This window comes from Aquarana catesbeiana, linkage group LG04 (genome assembly GCF_042186555.1).
Source record: "Aquarana catesbeiana isolate 2022-GZ linkage group LG04, ASM4218655v1, whole genome shotgun sequence".
In the NCBI taxonomy this organism is placed as follows: Eukaryota; Metazoa; Chordata; class Amphibia; order Anura; family Ranidae; genus Aquarana; species Aquarana catesbeiana.
This window is the reverse complement of record NC_133327.1, coordinates 635,419,346-635,440,174: the sequence shown is the minus strand read 5'-3', so window position 1 is coordinate 635,440,174 and position 20,829 is coordinate 635,419,346. Positions and strand designations below refer to the sequence as shown.

The 20,829-nt window shown below is 44.5% G+C and overlaps 1 protein-coding gene across 1 annotated transcript in view; it reads right to left on the bottom strand.

The window, feature by feature from the left end:
* Positions 1–20,829, bottom strand: part of USH2A (usherin) — a 1,400,924-nt gene that overhangs the window by 448,073 nt on the left and 932,022 nt on the right. Inside the window, exons 47-48 of the mRNA XM_073628975.1 lie at positions 15,789–15,991; positions 13,484–13,596 (exon numbers count right to left, since the gene is read on the bottom strand). Coding sequence (XP_073485076.1) covers positions 13,484–13,596; positions 15,789–15,991 — 316 coding nt within the window. The remainder of the gene's footprint in view (positions 1–13,483; positions 13,597–15,788; positions 15,992–20,829) is intronic.

The window sequence follows — 20,829 nt, the reverse complement described above, 5'->3', positions numbered from 1 at the left end:
ATTTACTAAGCTCTGGAGCAACTGCACTTGCAAAGTGCACAGTCTATTTGCCTTTAGTAAATCAACCCCTATCAGTCTGCTGCAGCTTCTCTAGGGCTCTTTCAGAAGGGCAGTAGTGTCTACCACCTTCTGAAATGCGATCTGAGGTGGATCATTTTTAAGAGGACAGTAGAGTGGCTGCCAGGCGTTCAGGGGGTGATCATGCCACCTCCTGAAAGTCTGTTTTTTAAAGTACCGCACCACAACCGTGAGCCAAGGTTTGGCTTGCAGTTGCAGCTCGCTAGTCGCTACTACTGATCTTTAACAGGCGCGTTTTAGAAGGCAGTGATGACTAGTGGTAAAAACATGGCTCATCCTCTCGTTTTTATCACCCTCTGGCTACCTACTCTTACTGTTAGTTCAGCAGATTGAGGTTGGAGAGAGGACACCCTTGTATTTTCGTTACTGTAAGTGATGTCATCCACCTGGCTGTCCTGTGTAATGGTGGAAAATTCCAACTCTTTGGCAGGTATAACAACTCTCTTATTTGTGTTTCATCTGTATGTTTAGCTGTTTGCCTTGAGTTCACCTTTAAGGGCAGATATGATGTGATTTACTGTAGGACAATTGTGGGTGGTGCCTACTCGCCTTGCACATGGGGGTACCTCTCTTGTGCACATGCTCATCAATGCCCGGGACCAGACGAGGCCGCGTTCATGTGAAAGTAAACATTAAGGTGGAACCTCCGCTTAGGGATGAGCTGTACATTATCTGCAGCTGTGAACAACATATAGATTCTTTCTGCAACATACTTTGTCCCATATCGCTGTACATGTAGCATTTAGGGGGGGACACCGCTGAGCCTGTGTCCCTCTCCATCAGCTCTACTCTGCCACCACATTTCCAGTTATAGAATGGGGTCCCGCCATGTACTAAGCGTGGGCCTCATGTGTGCACTTAATAAACTCCTTCCACTCTCCTGTACCATGCGGCTAGGTCCTTGGGGTCTCTGTACTGTGGGTTTCGGCGAGTTCAGTCCCGGTTGCTTGGGGTCTCTCTACTGCGTGTTTGGTCCCGGTTGCTTTTGGAGAACCAACCGCTTGGGGGGTAAGTAAGGGCATCAACCCCCTTGCTATTGGAGGACATGTCACCCATGTTTGGTACCACTCCTTGCTGTCTGGGTGCCATTGCATTCCCAGCAGTTCCATGGTTAAATATAGCAAGTAGATTCACCTCCTCCAATACCTGTGTTGAGTTAAATAATTATGGTGGCCTTTCATTACTTCCTCTTCAACACCATAATTGCTTTCCAGGCCCTGTTCTTTTAGATACACCATGTACTACCATGCACCCAACGCTGTATCCTGGCTTAGGCTGACAAGGTCCAGGCCTAGGGCAGCACGGAAAGAGCTAGTATAGCGCCAGTCTTATGGAGCGGACTGGGCTGAGAGACAAATTAGTCTAGCGCCCCCATAAAGCGGGCGCACTGCTTCCGGGCTGCAGGCGGCCGCTATTCTGCAACTGTGGGTGGGGGGGGCACAGTTGCCAACATTGCAAAAAAAATATGTGGGACACTTTTTTGGCTGTAGGCGGAGCCGTACAATAATTGGGGGACGGGGCATTCGTTTGTAGTCATGGCTTAGCAATCAAAACTAAAACTGCGGCGCGCAATGTGCACCACAGCGAAAAATGGGCGTGGTTTACGTGAAATAATGGACGTGACTTAAATGGGCGTGGCTCAAAGGGGGTGTGGTTAGAGTCTGAGATGAATGAGGGATGGAGAGGGAAAGGGGGAGAGAGGAATGAAGGGACCGCAGCCCCAGATCCTACACAGCAATAGAAAAATGTGTATTCTAGAAAGTTTAACAATCAGCAGATAAAGATACTCCAAACACCAGGTGTTAACGCTTTAATCATCCCAGCACCATGATTGTTATGGTGTCAGCATGATTGAAGTGCATTATTTCTATTATTACATTGTAATATAAAATTAAATCATTCAACTCACCATAATGCCGAATCAGTGGGATCCCTGAGCGTGTTACCTGCCACGTCGCCTGCCACCAGCAGAGTCCATCCTTGCATCAGGTGCCACCAGCAGAGTCCATCCTTGCATCAGGTGCCCCTAGCAGAGTCTGTCCTTGCATCAGGTGCCCCCCAGCAGAGTCAGTATAGACCCCCTCAGTGCAGACCCCCCTCCATCAGTGCAGACCCCCTCAGTGCAGACCCCCTCAGTGCAGATCCCCTCCATCAGTACAGACCCCCTCAGTGCAGACCCCCTCCATCAGTGCAGACCCCCTCCATCAGTGCAGACCCCCCTCCATCAGTGCAGACCCCTCTCCATTAGTGCAGACCCCCTCAGTGCAGACCCCCACTCCATCGGTGCAGACCCCCTCAGTGCAGACCCCCCTCCATCAATGCAGACCCCCCTCCATCAATGCAGACCCCCTCAGTGCAGACCCCCCATCAGTGCAGACCACCTAAGTGCCGACCCCCCTCCATCAATGCAGACCCCCCTCCATCAGTGCAGAAGCCCTCAGCAGACCCCCCTCAGCAGACCCCCCTCAGTGCAGACCCCCCCCATAACGCCCCCCAGGCACCAGCACATGTCCATTACAACGAAAGCCTGCGACGTGCGTTCAGTGGAGAGGGCCCGATTCGTGCAAGAGGAGAAGCCAAGTCATTGGCTGCACAGATCGAGCCCCCTTTCTCTCTCTACTGAACACAAGGGGGAGCGTTCTAGCCATTTTACTGAAGCCTGTTGCCAAAAAATAAAAAATAAGTAAAATGCAAACATTCCCGAATTTCCCTGGGCAAATCCTGATTCGGGACAGCCTCCGATCGGGACAAGGGTCCCAAAATCGAGATTGTCCCGGGGAAATCGGGACTGTTGGCAGCTATGGGAGGGGGGGGCGCCGCTCCTAATTTTGACTGTCCTATCATCCTAGACAACAAACCTTCCTCCCTGTGCTATATGTTTTCTGCTGCACCATTGGCATGGTTATATCTTCTTAGTCCTCTCCATAAAATTATTAGAAATTTGTGCTTAAAGTAGAACTATAGGCAACCCTTTTTTTTTTCATTTTGGATAGAATAAGGGATGGTTATAGCCCCTGTCCCATTGCAGAGATTTCCCTTCACTTTCTACCCCATAGCCAAACAGGAAGTGAGAGGAAATCTATGCAAATTAAGGGAATCCATTGCCATCCCCCAGGTCCTCAGAACTCGTGTCCAGGGCCGTCTTTAATTTTGATTGGAGCCTGGGCAAAAAAAAATTTTGGGCCCCCCTTCCATGCAGTTTCAGATCAGACAGCGATTGTGATTGGTTGCCAGAGGTTACAGTGTATCATTACCACTCACTGACTGGTTGCTAGAGGTTACAGCACATAATGTCTGCTTGTTGATTGGTAGCTAGAGATTACTGTACATCAATACTGCTCACTGATTGGTTTCTATAGGTTACTGCACATCATTAATGCTTACTGATTGGTTGCTAGAGGTTACAGCACATCATCTCCTCACTGCCTGTACACCATGGACTGGGGAGGTGAGGGGGCCCAATAATAGACAGAAAACTCCTAGGGATCCTAGGACTCCTGGGCTCAGTGGCAGTGTTGGGGGGAGGGGAGGGTGTGATCAATGGGAATGCTGATTTTTTTTATACTGACTAACAATATAAAGAGGAGTTTCAACACTGGCCACCAATGTATTAGGGGTTTACCCTGACCGCTAATGTAATAGAAGCACTCACAGTAACCACCAATGTAAGGAGGGATTTACACTGACCACCAATGTAAGGGGGGCATTCACACTGGCCACTAGTGTGAATGAAACGATTCTACACAAGCACCAATGTAATGAGAAGATTTACACTGACCACCAATGTAACTGAGATATTTAGCCTGCGCCTGACACCACAGAAACGTGCTGCCCTTTAGCAGATACACAGCAGTGCCATTCATTGTTAATGACACCCTCACACATCTGCTGACATGTGCTTTGGGAAAAGGGTTCGGGAGTTTCTTCCGCATTTGTAGCGCATAGAGCAGCCCATTGAAATGAATGGGCTGCCCTACACATGACCAACATCTTTAACCACCCTGTCAGTACACCTTTGCATCCTAAAACCCCTGCTAACCTCTGCACCCCAAACCCCCCCCCCATCCTCTCCACTCCAATCCCCCTCCCCTTTATCTCTACCTGCCTCCTCTGCTCATCTTTGCACCCACCTTCCTTACCTCCATACATCCCCCCTTGCTCACCTGTGCACCCCAAACTGTAATTCCTTCTTTGCCTACCTCTGCACACCCCACACTACCTTCCCCCCACTAATTTGCTTACCTTTGCAGAACAGGCTGATGATAGTCTTAATGACCTCAGGGGGGCATGATATACATATGAATACCGCTTCTATTTACCTATGAATCATGCAGGTCTGCCTTCATTTACAAATGAATGTTGTCACTATTTACATATCAATGTCGGTATTTACATATAAACACATGGTCTGCAGTTGAGTCATCTGTACACAACAATAGGGCAGAGCTGGGCAGCATTAGTAACAGAACTTCACACTGAGATATCAGGACACAGCATGTGACTAAAACCTCAAGGGACAAGGGAATTTAAACAGGGATAGTTGCCAAGTATGAGGCAGCTGCTTTGGGCCCCACAACAATGACAGGACCCAGGGCAGCTGCCCCTTTTGCCCTTCCTTAAAAACAGCCCTGCTAGTGTCCACACTCGAAAGTTTCAGGACGGGTCTTAAACAGCAAGGGGTGTGGCCTTGACAGGAAGGGGTGGGTCATATTTAAATTAGGGGGTGCACTTGTTTAGTCAGGCCTAGGGCAGCACAAAACCTAAATACACTACTGCATGCACCCCTAAATAATTTCAGACCAGGCTTTTGAACGGCTAACAGTTTTACTTCACATGCTGCAAAAATACAGTCCAAAGTGCACTCAGTTCTCCTCTAACTAACTAGCCCCAGGCTGCCCAGGCATACCTTCCCAGTTACTGTAGTAGTCCATAACTGGTAGAGTCCTTGAGAGGTTGATTCCCATGTGGGGAGCTCAAGAGATGCTGTCGAAGCCCCAGCTTCTCCTCTTTAGTCCAGCCATCTTCCTATTTATACTGTTTGTATCACAAGGTGGAGGGCAGAACCCAGAAAGGCCCAGGAAAATTCTTCCCCACCCGGGCAGCACAGCGCTAAAATTGCCACCTGCCTACACAATGTTAACGGGGAACCCCAGTCTTAAAACATCTTTGCAAGTCAGCCCAACAGCTGATGCATGCCCATAAAGACTTTGTCCCCCAGGGGGGAAGTTTATGTTTGCTTCTGTGAGCTCACCAGGACAGGAATTGAGGGATAAAACCTCAGCTGAAGACATCAATAAAAACTAGTAGTGTTAAAGTGATCGTAAGGCTTCGATTTGTAATTTTTTAAAAATAACAAACACATATCGTACTTACCTCCACTGTGCAGTTAGTTTTGCACAGAGTGGCCCCCGAACTTCGTCTTCTGGGGTCCCTCGGCGGCTTTCGCGGCTCCACCCTGCATCGTATACCCCCCTAGGAGAAGCACTCTCCCGGGGGGTTGCCTTGCGGGCCCACTCCCAAGTCCATCATTCGGCGTCCATAATCGGCGTATGTAGGATTCGGCCCCGCGTCATTGGATTTGATTGACAGCATCGGGAGCCAATGGCTGCGCTGCTATCAATCTACCCCGGCAGAGGAAGAGCACCTCTCCGCCGGGTGGAATTCCAGGGCTCAGGTAAGTGAAACAGGGGGGCTGGGGGGCCAGTCAATGCCAGGTGTTTTTTCACCTTAATGCATAGGATGCATTAAGGTGAAAAAACATGAGGGTTTACAACCCCTTTAAAGTATAACTAAATGCACTTTTTTTTTCGGTTTTGGATAGAGTGGAGAGGGATTAGATCCCCTGTCAGTTTTTATTGCTGTCTGTGCCCCCATTAAGGAGATTTACCCTCTCTATTTGTCCTGTTTACTGTTATCATTGAAAGTGAAAGTAAAATAAAACCCCAAATTTTGGGTTGTCCCTAGAAAAGTAATGGAGGAAATCTTCCAATGGGGTCACTAGTTCTGAAGATGTGAGGGTCCTCAACAAATTCCCTTAATTTGCAGGGATTTCCTCTCACTTCCTGTTTGACTATGGGACAGGAATTGAAGGAAAATCTCTGAAATGGGACACAGATGATGAAAAAAATCTGACAGTGGTTATAGCCCTCCCTTAATCTGTCCAAAATGAAAAAAAAAAGTTTTGCCTAAAGTTCTACTTCAAGGTAGCCACACACTAGTGTAATTTTGTGCAAAATATTTAATTTTAAGGATGTTCATTCGATCTTCTCATCCTTAGTGAGTTCAAGTGGACATTCGTTCATGAGCACAGTGCTGAGAAAATTCAAGAAAGTAAGATGAAAATTTTGTTTTGAACAAAATAATTCCTAACAGTGTATGTGATTTTCATTTGGGAATGACTATTCACTCCAAAACAGAATGTTGAAAGCAAAATCAATTTGGAAATACTTTCAAACAACATTTGTCAAGTCATTAAATGAAATGAAAATTTTCATAGCCTTATTATAACATCTTTTAAAATATATATTTTTTAATAAAGTAAAAAAAAATGCTCAGTTGTTATAAAAATTAAAAAACAAACATTTTTTTCCTGCAGCACTCCTTGGTGGAGTCCTTCAGTCCAGCACTGCCCCCCCACCACAAAACATCTTCTCCTTTAGCAGATGGCACTCCTCTTCTGGGTTAAATGACAGCCAGTGTGATTCAGCCTACATCATCTGAGCCCAGGCTCACAGTACAATACACCACTGGGACGGATCATCCCCAGCTGCTCTGTGTACTCCTCCCCCAGCCCCCTCTGTGTGCTTCTCTGCCCCCCCTTCACTTCTGCCCCCCCTCTTAACCCGCAGCCGGCTCCCCTCCTCTCCCGCCAGCTGTGAGGGGAACTAGTAATAGGACACAGTGAGCGAGATCGCTCCTGTGTCCTGCGATAACTGAGCAGAGTAAACTGTGTTTACTCTGCTCAGTTTATGAATGGACAGGAGCCTCTGTCTCCTGTTTTTTCATCTTTAGTGCTGAGAAAGGGACTGGGGAATCTGTGTCCTCAGTCCCTTTGTCTTTCTCAAAGCGGAGATGTCAGGGGTCTGTTTAGACCCCTGACATCTCACCAAAGCCCCCCAAAAATATTGTAAAAAAATTCTAAAAAATGCAAAAATTGTAAAAAAATTAAATAAACTACTGACACCACTCTCCCCTGCCTTACCAACACTGTCCACTGCCCCAACCCCCTCCCCCCAAAAAGCATTGTGAAAAAAAATTAAAAACAAATGAAATTGTAAAAAAAATCAATTATTAAAAATAAAAAAACTACTGACACCGTCCACTGCCACACGCCCCCACCCCCTTCCTCAGAAGCACTGCGAAAAAGTATTGCGAAAGTGCTGAGCGTTTGCGGGAGCGAAGCACCACCTCCCTGAAATGAGTTTGCCACCTCCCTGAAACAAGTTTTTGCAGGTTGGGATATCTGAATACACCACTGGGGTGTGTCATCACTCCTTATCAGACTTACTGGTTAGAAGCTGAACAGTGGGACCCTTGAGTGGAGAGTGTGAACAAGTTTTGCTTTTGACTGCTGGTGATTGCTGTGTTGCATTTTTAGTTTTTTTTTGGGGGGGGGGGTCCTTGCAGCTTTTTTAATACCCTATCTGTCACTTTTTAAACAGCCTTTTTTTTCTTTCCTTATACTAATTATTGGGAGTGGTTCATTGGTCATAGGTGCTTGAGGCCTACAGGTATATAACTTTCTGTAGAACTCATTTTGAGCTTGCTGGAACTTAGACCAAGTGGAACTGGACTAAGTGGTGAGTTAAAAACAAGAGATTATAATAGTGTTCAAAGTACCTGTGTAGTGTGAGTACATGAGTGTTGTCTGAGAAGTCTGTGGATCGTAAGTACCTGTGTATTGTGTATACTTGTGTATTGTGTGTACCTGTGTATTGTAAGTGGACGTTGTCTGTGAATGCATGTAGGCTGCGAGTGCACGTGGGTCTGCGAGTGCACATAGGCTGCGAGTGCACGTAGGTCTGCAAGTGCACATGGGGCTGCGAGTGCACGTGGGTCTGCGGGTGCACGTGGGGCTGCGAGTGCATGTTGGGCTGCGAGTGCACGTGGGTCTGCGAATGCACATTTGCTGCAAATGCACGTGGGTCTGCGGGTGCACGTGGTCTGCAAGTACCTGTGTATTGTCCTGTAAAGTAGTAGTGTCTGGAAGCTAGTTGTTAGGAAATTTGGACAGGGTATAATCCCAATCCTCATTAAATTGGTAGGTACAATGCCCGGTGGGTGTGGAGATGCGACTGTGTACATCTTGTGGCATGTATGCTTTTCTTGATTATCTAATCGAGGGAGAATACTGCTGTGCAAAATCTAAGCACATTGTTACCCTGGAAGCCCAGGTTCTGAATCTAGGGAAGCAATTGTCAGCACTGAGAAGACCCTCCATACTAAATGAAAGTCGGAATGTACCCGGCAGGTGCCGGCAAGGGAGGAAGACAAAGAGGTGCAGGCACCAGAAAACAGTAGATGGGTGACAGTCAGGAAGGATAGAGGGTGAAGTGCCAGGGAGGCCGATCCTGGGCTGGAGCATCCCAATAAGTACGTCCAGTTGAGTGACATTGGTGAAACCAGTCAGGGACCAGCACTGCTGGAGCTTAGGGACTCTCCTAGCTGCCGGGGAAGAACTCCTCCAGTGAGAGTGGGGGGAAAGCGAAGGGAAAGGCTAGACAGTTTCTGGTGGTAGAACAGAGAGGGCAATCTGTGACAAAGACCTGAAGCGCTGAACTGTATGCTGTCTACGGGACGCTTGGGTTCGGCACATCACGGATCTGGTGGACAGATTACTGGGAGGGGCTGTGGAAGACCCGGCTGTCATGGTGCACGTTGGCACCAATGACAAAGTCAGAGGCAGATGGAGTGTCCTAAAGAATGATTTTAGGGACCTGGGAGCCAAATTGAGGAAAAGGACCTCCAAGGTAGTATTCTCAGGTACATTGAGCCACACCAGAAAGGCAGAGGGAGATTAGGAAAGTAAACAAGTGCCTGCGGAGCTGGTGTAATAAGGGTGGGTTTGGGTTCCTGGAGGACTGGGCCGACTTCTCAGTCAGTCACCAGTACTACAGAAGGGACGGACTGCACCTAAATGAGGAGGGTGCAGATGTGCTGGGAGTAAAGAAGGCTAAAAAGTTAGAGGGGTTTTTAAACTAGGGAGCGGGGGAGGGTCCAGAGGTAGAGATAGTCAGTGCAGAACATAGTCCAGAGGGTAGTATTGGGGGCAATAGTTGTAGGTTGACTAAAGCACATAAACCCAAGGTAAGTATAGTAACAAGTCCTAGTTGCAATCTTCGAACACCTAATAAGAGGATAGTATGTGACCGGTCTAGACTACGTGGCATGTTCACCGATGCCAGGAGCCTGGCGGACAAGATGGGTGAACTAGAGATTCTGTTGTATGAGGAGGATTTGGATTTTGTGGGCATTTCAGAGACTAGGTTCAACAGATCTCATGATTGTCTGGCAACCATTCAAGGGTATACCCTTTATCGTAGGGATAGGGAGGGCAAAAAAGGGGGAGGGGTATGCCTGTATATCAAGAATAATGTACAAGTGAATGTGAGAGATGACATCACTAAGGGAGCTTGGGAGGAGGTGGAATCCTTATGGGTAGCACTCCAAAGGGATGATGCTAAGGGGAAAATAATACTGGGAGTATGCTATAGGCCCCCTACCCTGAGGGAGGAGGAAGAGGCGGTCCTCCTATCACAATTTGGATTAGCAGCAAGGATGGGCAGTGTTATCATAATAGGGGATTTTTATTATCCAGATACAGGCTGGGCGGAGGGAACCACGCATTCGTCTAAGGCTCGCCAGTTCCTAAATGTCTTGCAGGACAATTTCATGGGTCAGATGGTAGGCGCCCCACTAGAAATAAAGTGTTACTAGATCTACTGATTACCAACAATACAGACCTGATCACGGATGTGGAAATTTAGGAAACAGCGATCACAGGTCAGTTGGCTTCAGTATAAATCACACAAATAGGAACCATAAGGGAGATACAAAGACACCGAATTTTAAAAGCGCCAACTTCCCTAAACTATTAACCTTGCTAGAAGATATAAATTGGGATAAAATCTTAGGAACAAAGAACATGGAGGAGAGATGGGTTCCCTTTAAGAGCATATTAAATAAGGGCATTAGCCAGTGCATCCCATTGGGTAATACATTTAAAAGAGCGAACAAAAGTCCTGGATGGCTAAACGCCAATGTAAAAATGCATATAAAAGGAAAAGAGAAGGCCTTCAAAAAATACAAGGTTGAGGGATCATCATCAGCATTTAAACTTTATAAAGAATGCAAGAAGAAATGTAAGGGTGCAATTAGGGCAGCTAAGATAGAACACGAAAAACACATAGCGGAGGAGAGCAAAAAAAAATCCCAAGAAATTCTTAAAGTATGTTAACAGTAAAAAAGGGAGGACAGACCATATTGGCCCCATAAAGAATGAGGAAGGACATCTGGTTACAAAGGATGGGGAGATGGCAAAGGTATTGAATTTATTGTTCTCCTCAGTCTTCACAAGGGTATCAGGGGGGCTTCAGTAAGCGAAACTGCAGTGTTTATCCTCATGACACATCACAGGAAGCACCCTCATGGCTAACAGAGGACAGAATTTGAATTAGACTTGGGGAACTTAACATTAATAAATCACTGGGACTGGATGGCTTGCACCCGAAGGTACTTAGGGAACTCAGTCAAGTAATTGCCAGACCATTGTTCCTAATTTTTACTGACAGTCTACTGACTGGAATGGTATGAGCGAATTGGAGAAAAGCCAATGTAGCAACAATATTTAAAAAGGGCCCAAAATACATCCCTGGGAATTACAGACCAGTTAGCCTAACATCAATAGTATGCATGCTCTTGGAGGGGATGATAAGGGACTTTATACAAGATTTTAGTAATGAAAACTGCATCATTAGCAGTAATCAGCATGAATTCATGAAGAATCGTTCTTGCCAACCTATGAGGAGGTGAGTTGCCATCTAGATAAAGGAAGGCCCGTAGACGTGGTGTATCTGGATTTTGCAAAAACATTTGACACAGTTCCCCATAAACGTTTACTGTACAAAAAAAGGTCCGTTGGCATGGACCATAGGGTAAGTACATGGTTTGAAAACTGGCTACAAGGGCGAGTTCAGAGGGTGGTAATAAATGGAGAATACTCAGAACCGTCAAGGGTGGGTAGTGGGGTCCCACAGGGTTCTGTGCTGGGACCAATCCTATTTCATTTGTTCATAAACGACCTGGAGGATGGGGTAAACAGTTCAATCTCTGTATTTGCGGACGATACTAAGCTAAGCAGGACAATAACTTCTCCGCAGGATGTGGAAACCTTGCAAGGAGATCTGAACAAATGAATGGGGTGGCAAATGAGGTTTAATGTAAAAAAATGTAAAATAATGCATTTGGGTGGCAAAAATATGAATGCAATCTATACACTAGGGGGAGAACCTCTGGGGGAATCTAGGATGGAAAAGGACCTGGGGGTCCTAGTAGATAATAGGCTCAGCAATGGCATGCAATGCCAAGCTGCTGCTAACAAAGCAACCAGAATATTGGCATGCATTAAAAAAGGGATTAACTCCAGGGATAAAGCAATGATTCTCCCACTCTACAAGACTATGGTCTGGCCTCACCTGGAGTATGCTGTCCAGTTCTGGGCACCAGTCCTCAGGAAGGATGTACTGGAAATGGAGTGAGTACAAAGAAGGGCAACAAAGCTAATAAATGGTCTGGAGGACATTAGTTATAAGGAAAGGTTGCAAGCACTGAACTTATTCTCACTGGAGAAGAGACGCTTGAGAGGGGATATGATTTCAATTTACAAATACCATACTGGTGACCCCACAATAGGGATGCAACTTTTTTGCGGAAGGGAGTTTAACCATTCATTAAAATTAGAAGCAAAGAGGTTTAACCTTAAACTACATAGAGGGTTCTTTACTGTAATGCCCCGTACACACGGTCGGACTTTGTTCGGACATTCCGACAACAAAATCCTGAGATTTTTTCCGACGGATGTTGGCTCAAACTTGTCTTGCATACACACGGTCACACAAAGTTGTTGGAAAATCCGATCATTCTGAACGCGGTGGCGTAAAACACGTACGTCGGGACTATAAACGAGGCAGTGGCCAATAGCTTTCATCTCTTTATTTATTCTGAGCATGCGTGGCACTTTGTCCGTCGGATTTGTGTACACACGATCGGAATTTCCGACAACGGATTTTGTTGTCGAAAAATTTTATATCCTGCTCTCAAACTTTGTGTGTTGGAAAATCCAATGGAAAATGTGTGATGGAGCCTACACACGGTCGGAATTTCCGACAACAAGGTCCTATCACACATTTTCCGTCGGAAAATCCGACCGTGTGTACGGGGCATTAGAGCGGCAAGGATGTGGAATTCCCTTCCACAGGCGGTGGTCTCAGTGTGGGGGGGGGGGCATAGATAGTTTCAAAAAACTATTAGATAAGCACCTGAAGGACCACAACATACAGGGATATATGTAATACTGACATATAATCACACCCATAGGTTGGAGTTTTTAGTTGATGGACTTGTGTCGTTTTTCAACCTCACCTACTATGTAACTCCTGCACAAAACTCCACAAAACACCACTAGGGGTGTGCCATGACTCCTGCTCAGACTCACAGTGCAGTTTCACGAAACAGTGCTCAGATGACATTCGGTTTGCACCATTCAGGGCAGCAGTAAGAGATCACCCACTGCTGCCGCCAGAGAAGAAGAGGATGTACCTGTGACATCACTAGACCAGTCAGAGGAGCTTTGAAAAAAAGGGTATATATACTTTCATTTATTTACCAGTTTATTGTCTAAGAATTTGGGAGGTGGGCTTTAAAGTGCAACTCATGTCGGGCTTTAAGTAAAAAAAACAAGTTTGGCTGGAGTTCCACTTTAGGTTAAGTTATTTTGAATAACAACATGGGATGCTCATCTCAAAATTTTCCCACGCTGTAATTTAAAGCAGAGAAAATCTAATTTTACACGCTTGCTTATGACGTTAGTTGTCAAAATCTTGGGATCTGCTAATCATTTTGACATATGGATTTTTAATTAAAGAAGTACTCCCGAAGATATATCTGAATATGACAGCAGGAGGTAGGTATAATATGTTAATTACACTTCACTCAGTGCTGTCCTTTCTTAGAACCATCAGCTCACTGCTTCTGGTCTTTGCAGTCTCCAATAAGTGCATTGCCTAAGAAGAGTTGTATTAGTTTTCTGAAATTATATTTGGAGTGATTTAGTATGGCCAGTTTAGACATGGATTGAGCTTAGTGGGTTATCACTACAAAATTCTACCTAGTGTGTGTTCACACTTACCTGGAGCCGATACGTTTTATGCCTGGTGATGGAATTTTGCTTGGCCTTCTCTCTAAAGTAGTTACTTGGGTAGCATTGCTCTTCATACATGCATACAGGGTGCAAACTTCAACCTGAAGAAATGATATAGAATTACATTTTTATTTGGGTGGCACAATGGCTCAGTGGTTAAAATGTATGCCTTGCAGCAGTGGAGATTTAGGTTTGAATCTTGGCCAGGACACTATGTACGTGGAGTTTGCATGTTCTCGCTGTGTTTGTATGGGTATCTTCCCATACTCCAAGAACATGCTGGTAGGCAAAGTGGCCCTAGTGCCTGAGTACAAATTGATTATGCATATTATCACATTCTGCATGCCAGTCCCAAGCCTGGGCAATTAGAGAGGGTTGAGGAAAGACCTGATAACTGCAGAGAAAATGTGTAGCACCCTCTCAGTATAGGATGCTTGGTGAATTTAGTTTTTGGCTTGCCCTGTAATCAGAAGAGCAGTGATCGATTGCATTGGTCTGCTCATAGTTTCACAGGCTGCAAGGTTATTTTTTCTCCCTGCCTCTGAGAAAATCTTCCAGAGTTTAGGACAGGAAATTCAAATGACCAGCCTAAATATTTACTATGCCCTGACCAATCCCTGGGGAGGTTTGCCCAGAAGGTCGTCTGGGAGGTGGTAAATAGACTGAAGCTTTGAGGAGATTGTCTTTTTTCCCTGTGACAGTTGACCAAGCTGACCAATCTGGGGAGCTGGCTGCTTTAAGACTTGTGAGTAGAGAACCAGGCAGGGACATATCTCATGGTCCCCAGCTATTAGATTCTAACTATTCTGGAGCTATCTAATGGTCCTCAGCTTTGAGACTTTAACTATTCTGGAGCTATCTCACGATCCCCAGCTATAAGATTATAACTATTCTGGAGATATCTCTTATTCCTCAGCTATAAGACTTTACCTACTCTGAAGTACCACACAGTTCCCAGCTATGAGAGCTAGCTCATGTTGGAGACCACGTTGGACTGACTGGATTGGTCACTGGCCCTGCAAGGGGATTCGTGTAGGCAAAAAGGCAGGAGTGCCTTCCAAATACGTTTATCTTGGTCTCATCAGACCACAGGACATGGTTCCAGTAATCCATGTCCTTAGTCTGCTTGTCTTCAGCAAACTGTTTGCAGGCTTTCTTTTGCATCCTCTTTAGAAGAGGCTTCCTTCTGGGACGACAGCCATGCAGACCAAGTTGATGCAGTGTGCAGCGTATGGTCTGAGCACCGACAGGCTGACCCCCCACCCCTTCAACCTCTGCAGCAATGCTGGCAGCACTCATACGTCTATTTCCCAAAGGCAACCTCTGGATATGATGCTGAGCATGTGCAGTCACCGTGCTGCAGCTCAGTTTCAGAGTCTTGGAAATCTTTTTATAGCCTAGGCCATCTTTATGTAGAGCAACATTTCTTTTTTTCAGATCCTCAGAGAGTTCTTTGCCATGAGGTGCCATGTTGAACTTCCAGTGATCAGTATGAGAGAGTGAGAGCGATAACACCAAATTTAACACACCTGCTCCCCATTCACAACTGAGACCTTGTAACACTAACGAGTCACATGACACTGGGGAGGGAAAATGTCTAATTGGGCCCAATTTGGACATTTTCACTTAGGGGTATACTCACTTCTGTTGCCAGCGGTTTAGACATTATTGTGTGTGTTGAGTTATTTCGAGGGGACAGCAAATTTACACTGTTATACAAGCTGTACACTCACTACTTTACATTGTAGCAAAGTGTCATTTCTTCAGTGTTGTCACATGAAGGGATATAATAAAATATTTACATACATGTGAGGGGTGTACTCACTTGTGTGAGATACTGTGTATATATATATATATATATATATATATATATATATATATATATATATATATATATATATATATATATATATAATCTCTTTATCTATAGATAGATAGATCTATCTATAGATCTATCTATATAGCTATAGATATATATCTATATATATATATATTTATCTAGATAGATAGATAGATAGATAGATAGATAGATAGATAGATAGATAGATAGATAGATAGATAGATAGATAGATAGATAGATAGATAGATCTATATAGATGTGTATATATATATATATATATATATATATATATATATATATATATATATATATATATATATATACATACACACACACACATACTGTAAATATACAGTATATGTATATATAAATATGAAAAATATATATGGTACAAATTCATGTACAGTATGTATAACATGTAGAGGAGAACAGATTAAACATATATAAACAAACCTGTATGGCGTACACGATATATGGAGCCAGATTGTCCACTATGAAAGGATGGGGTGTGTTCTTGTCCGTCCTGTAGGCTTTATCATTCACATAGATGGAATATTCTGTGACAATGCCATTTGGATTTAAAGGGGGTGTCCAGATGACTTGTACAGCTGTACTGTTGATTGCCACAACCTCTGGGGGGAGCATGCCTTCAGGCACTAGAATGAATGCAAAAACACAGAGTACTCCTGCTGTCTGCGTGAAAGACCTTCTTTAACCAAATCGGATAAGCATTATGAAAAAAAAAAAACGAAAGAAAGCGCTCTTTGCTGTTTTGCAATGAAGCAGTCACAGCCAGCGCTGATGTTTAAATTGGCCTATTATGTTCTCAGTAAGAAACTGTGAGAGCTATTGGTAAAAATGTTTTCTATTACACACACTGCGCTGACCTGCTGTAATGTTTGACCAGTGGAATAGTACAGCAAGTCAGACCTGACCTAAAGGCTCCACAGTATTGAGAGAGAGGGGAACAATGATGTTCTATCACTCTAATGGCCTGCTAATGAGGGACCGAAGTCTATAATTGTACTAGGGACATATGGATGCCCCAATATAAATATAATATCAAACAATAGCTAGAAAAAACATTTTTTTTTAAATATTAATACTCACTCAAAAAATTATTTTAATTAAACTTGCCACATTCTCTTGCTTAAACTCTTTTAAAATATAAAAATAAAAGATGCAGCTTTTGGCTCGATACTCACCTTTAATCCCAAGCTATCCCCCATGATAGTTTATGCCAGAACCATCTTTATTTAAGCATCATTCAGGATCAGCATGCACCTCCTGACTGATAAGCAGGCACAGAGATGACACAGACCTATAAATCTTGGTGCTTGTAGTTCTTGGCTGTGTTCACCAACAGGTGACACAGATCAGCCCCTGCTGCTTCCTCTAACCAGCTACAAAGTTACACTGTTTTAGTTTGATCATTGAGGTAGAGGAGACAGAGAAAATGCTTCCTCCTATCTGCAGCAGACTGATGACATCATCTAAGAAAAGTCACTGACTGGAGCTTAAAGATGGATTTTAAATGAGAAAAGTTTGACTTAAAAAAAGATACTGTATTGTACAGTATATAGTGACAGGAGGAATGTATTCATACAAACTTGTAAAGTAACAAAAAGAAGTGGTATAACAAAAACCACAGCATTCCACAAGGCTGTTATGGGGCTTGAGGGTAGAAGGGGGGCTCATTAGGATATTTAAACACAGAAAATCCATGTGCATATGAAGATAGCACAAATCTATCATTAGGAATTCCAGGGGTTGCTGTTGACACTGACCCTGTACCCCCTGTGACATTTCCAATCAGACACCAGAATCTAGTGTCATCCTGGCCAGCACTGAAATGACCCTGTATGCCTAAGGCAGTCTTCCTCAAGCTGCAAAATATCTTATTGTGTCTTCTCAGCTAAAAACTAACATCTGATTGTGTTCAGCAAAGAAAAAAAAATCACTTTGCCCCCTTCTATGATGCTTTGAATTATATGTGAGAGCCACTTAGGGGTAAAGGATCGGTTCATGTAGAAGTAGGAGGATTTGTGTATTCAGGCTAATTTGGACCTTCTTTCAGTCCACCCCTCAGATGGCTCCACCCTGCCCCTCTGGCACTTTCATTATGGCACATGAGCAGATAGGCTGGCAGGGGCTGTCGGCACATCTGTGCACTTGCAGGTGGTTTTCCACACATGCGCAAAGATGAAGGTTTGGGACTTCCCTGATGGCCGCCTTTGCTCATACAAGAGAAACCCCATGAGTGCTCAGATGGTCGGAGGAAACCAGTGCGTGTGCAGCAGTGCCACAGAGCTCTCTCAGGATCTAAAGCCCTGTGGCACATTTGCATATGTGCAGGGGACAGGGAAAAGAAATGTCATTCTCACCTAGGTGTGAAATGTGGAAGTGCTGCGCAAAAATAAAATAAAATCAACCGCTTTTTGGGCACTCTTCATTCCCTCTATTACAACCCATCGGCACGGATTCGACTCTGCGGGCACCACTCCAGACCCTTTAACATTGCACGGGGCACTAGACAGGGTTGCCCTCTATCCCCATTAATATTTGCCATGGCTATTGAGACACTTGCAGTGGCAATTCGTTCCAACCCTAATATTCAAGGAATTTCCTGTGGGTCCCAAATTCATAAATGCGGCCTATTCGCCGACGATATGCTAATATTCGTCACCTCACCTATCACCTCCCTTCCCAATCTATGTAACCTCCTAAAAGCCTTTGATAAGGTGTCAGGCCTAAGGGTTAACTACGACAAGTCCCACGCCCTCAACATCTCTCTGAAACCAGCCACAGTGGAATCCTTGAAAAAATCATTTACGTTTAAATGGAACAACTCGTCACTAGAGTATCTAGGGATTCATCTCACAGCCAAAATTGACCAACTATACTCAGTCAACTTCCCGCCCACATACAAGAAACTGGAATCTGAGCTAAAGTCCTGGGGCAGTAAGGAAGATCCACTCAATTAAAATGACACTCCTCCCCAGACTACTATATTTATTTAGAGCTTTACCGATTAACCTTAAGAAAGATCACTTACAATCCCTACAAAGGAAAATCAACAAGTTTATCTGGGGAGGAAAGGGTCATAGACTTCCAAATAACACTCTTTACAGGTTGAGGACACAGGGGGGCCTAGGGTTACCAAGACCTTTCTGGTATTACCAGGCAGCAAGAATCGCCCAACTATCAACTGTATTTTCCAGAACGGAAAAACCAGATTGGATCCAAATCGAGAGACAGTCGGTTCCTAACCATACTCTTGACTACTTACTATGGATCCCTTCCAAGGACAGATCCCCCGTACTCTCACCTATCCTCTCACAATCCATGACCCTTTGGGACAAAATAATGACTCAACCTTCTTAAACCTCTAACTGCCGTCCATTGGGGCAAATTTTTAATAATCCGGACTTCACTCCGGGTCTAAACATAATTTCCTTCAAATGATGGTTGGACAAGGGGCTGTATCGGTTTGGTCACTTCTTTACAGCAACAGGCCCATTAACTTTAAAATTCTGTCAACAACAACTGGACATCCCAAGGAAGGAACACTTTAGGTTTCTTCAAATACAACACTTCCTACATAAAATATGGGTAGGGAAACCCATCCCACCTAGGTTCACCCCTTACGAATCTTGGATAGGTCAAGCCACAAATCAGAGGGGTGGAATTTCTGTTATATACCAATCTTTAGCTCAGCAGGAAGGCAAAACCCCATATATGTCCACATGGGAAAAAGATCTCCAAATCCAATGGGACCTGGATAAATGGCGGATATCCTTCTCCAGAGCCTATAAGGGGATAAAAAATATTTCCCTAATAGAATCAAATATTAAAGTGATGACCAGGTAGTATCTCACACCATCTAAATTAACCTTCATGTTTCCCTCTGTTAATCCTCGGTGTTTCAGGGGTTGTGAACTGAATGGCTCTATGGCCCACATATGGTGGGAATGTCCCAAAATTAGGTCATTCTGGAGGAGGACGTTCGCTCTGATTCATTCATAAGTTACAGGGCAACAGATTCCCAGAACTCCCGCAGTGGCCCTCTTGAATGCCAATATTCCAAGTGTTTTTAAATGGACTCGCAAATGAATCCATTTCATACTCCTAGGCGCCAAACTAACGATTGCTAAGGCCTGGAAAAAGCCCAAGGTGTCTTTTATCGCTGCCAAGTGGAAAATCTCCTGGATGATGTCCCAGGAGAAATGGGATCGGTATTCTGTTAAACTCCAGGGCACAATTTGAATCCACCTGGGAACCCTGGGCCAATCACATAGGTCTCTCCCTCATCCCTGGGATGCAAATTAACCAAATAAACATCAACACCCATGCTTCTTCGTGGTGCTTGCTGAGTGGCTCTCCGACCCCTTCTCTCTCTTCCCCCCCTCTTATATGCTTTATGTTCATTTTACCCCCTTTTTTTTGGTTTGCTGGATTCCCCTAGTATGAATTGACTGCGAACAGATATCTTGCTCAATTTGTTACTGTAGTTGGAATGCTCCCAATAGCAAAGGACAAACCTCCCACAGGAGCCTTTAGGACAAACGAACTGCTACATTTAGTTACTGGGGTGCTCCTTTGTCGACAATAGTCCTTGCCGCGCTCCGGGGGCCTCGGGAGGGCTGCCTCGGCACAGATAGATCCCATTAGGGGTGCCGGGGGGGTCTACTGGGGCTTGGCTTGGCATGATCGAGTACCACGAGGCATCCTGTGGAAACCATTGATTCTTTCGATATTAATTATTCTGGAGGTGCCATACTCCTCAGTCATTACATGTGCTCATTGTATGCCTACTAGAGGAATCCTTTGTATGTTAGTTATTGACGCATCACCTTTTGTCTCTATGCAATGTCTGTAATTGTTTTCGCTTTTGTTGAAATATTATTAAAAACTTTGAAAGTAAAAATAAAATAAAATCCCTCATTTTGGGTTGACATCAGAACACTAATTGAGGGGAAATCTTCCAATGGGGACACTAGTTCTGGTGACCCTGTTGACACCAAGATTCTCTTAATTTGCAGGCATTTCCTCTCACTTCCTGTTTTGGCTATGGGACAGGAAGTGAAGGTAAATCTCCCCAATGGGATACAAATGGCAAAAAAAAAAAAACTGACAGGGGGTCTTAGTCTAGCCAAAATAATTGAGCTGGGTGGCCTTGGTGCTACTTGATAATGGTGACCTGTAATATTTCAGCAGGCTTACTAAAATTTACATGCACAATTCAAAGAGGGGGGGAGCTCCTTCATGCTTATATGCTGTATGTTTGATATGCATAGATCGGACTAGTGTATATTATGTTAATGATTATTTATGCACCATTTGTAATATATATTTTTTATTTTAAATCGCTTAGAAATCTCATCCGGCCTCCTGAAGAAGCAGAAACCTGATTCCTGGAAACGCATAGAGCCCAGGGCTAGTCCCACCCCCAGCTGATATGCTACCGGTATACATATTGCTCTCTAATGTTGAG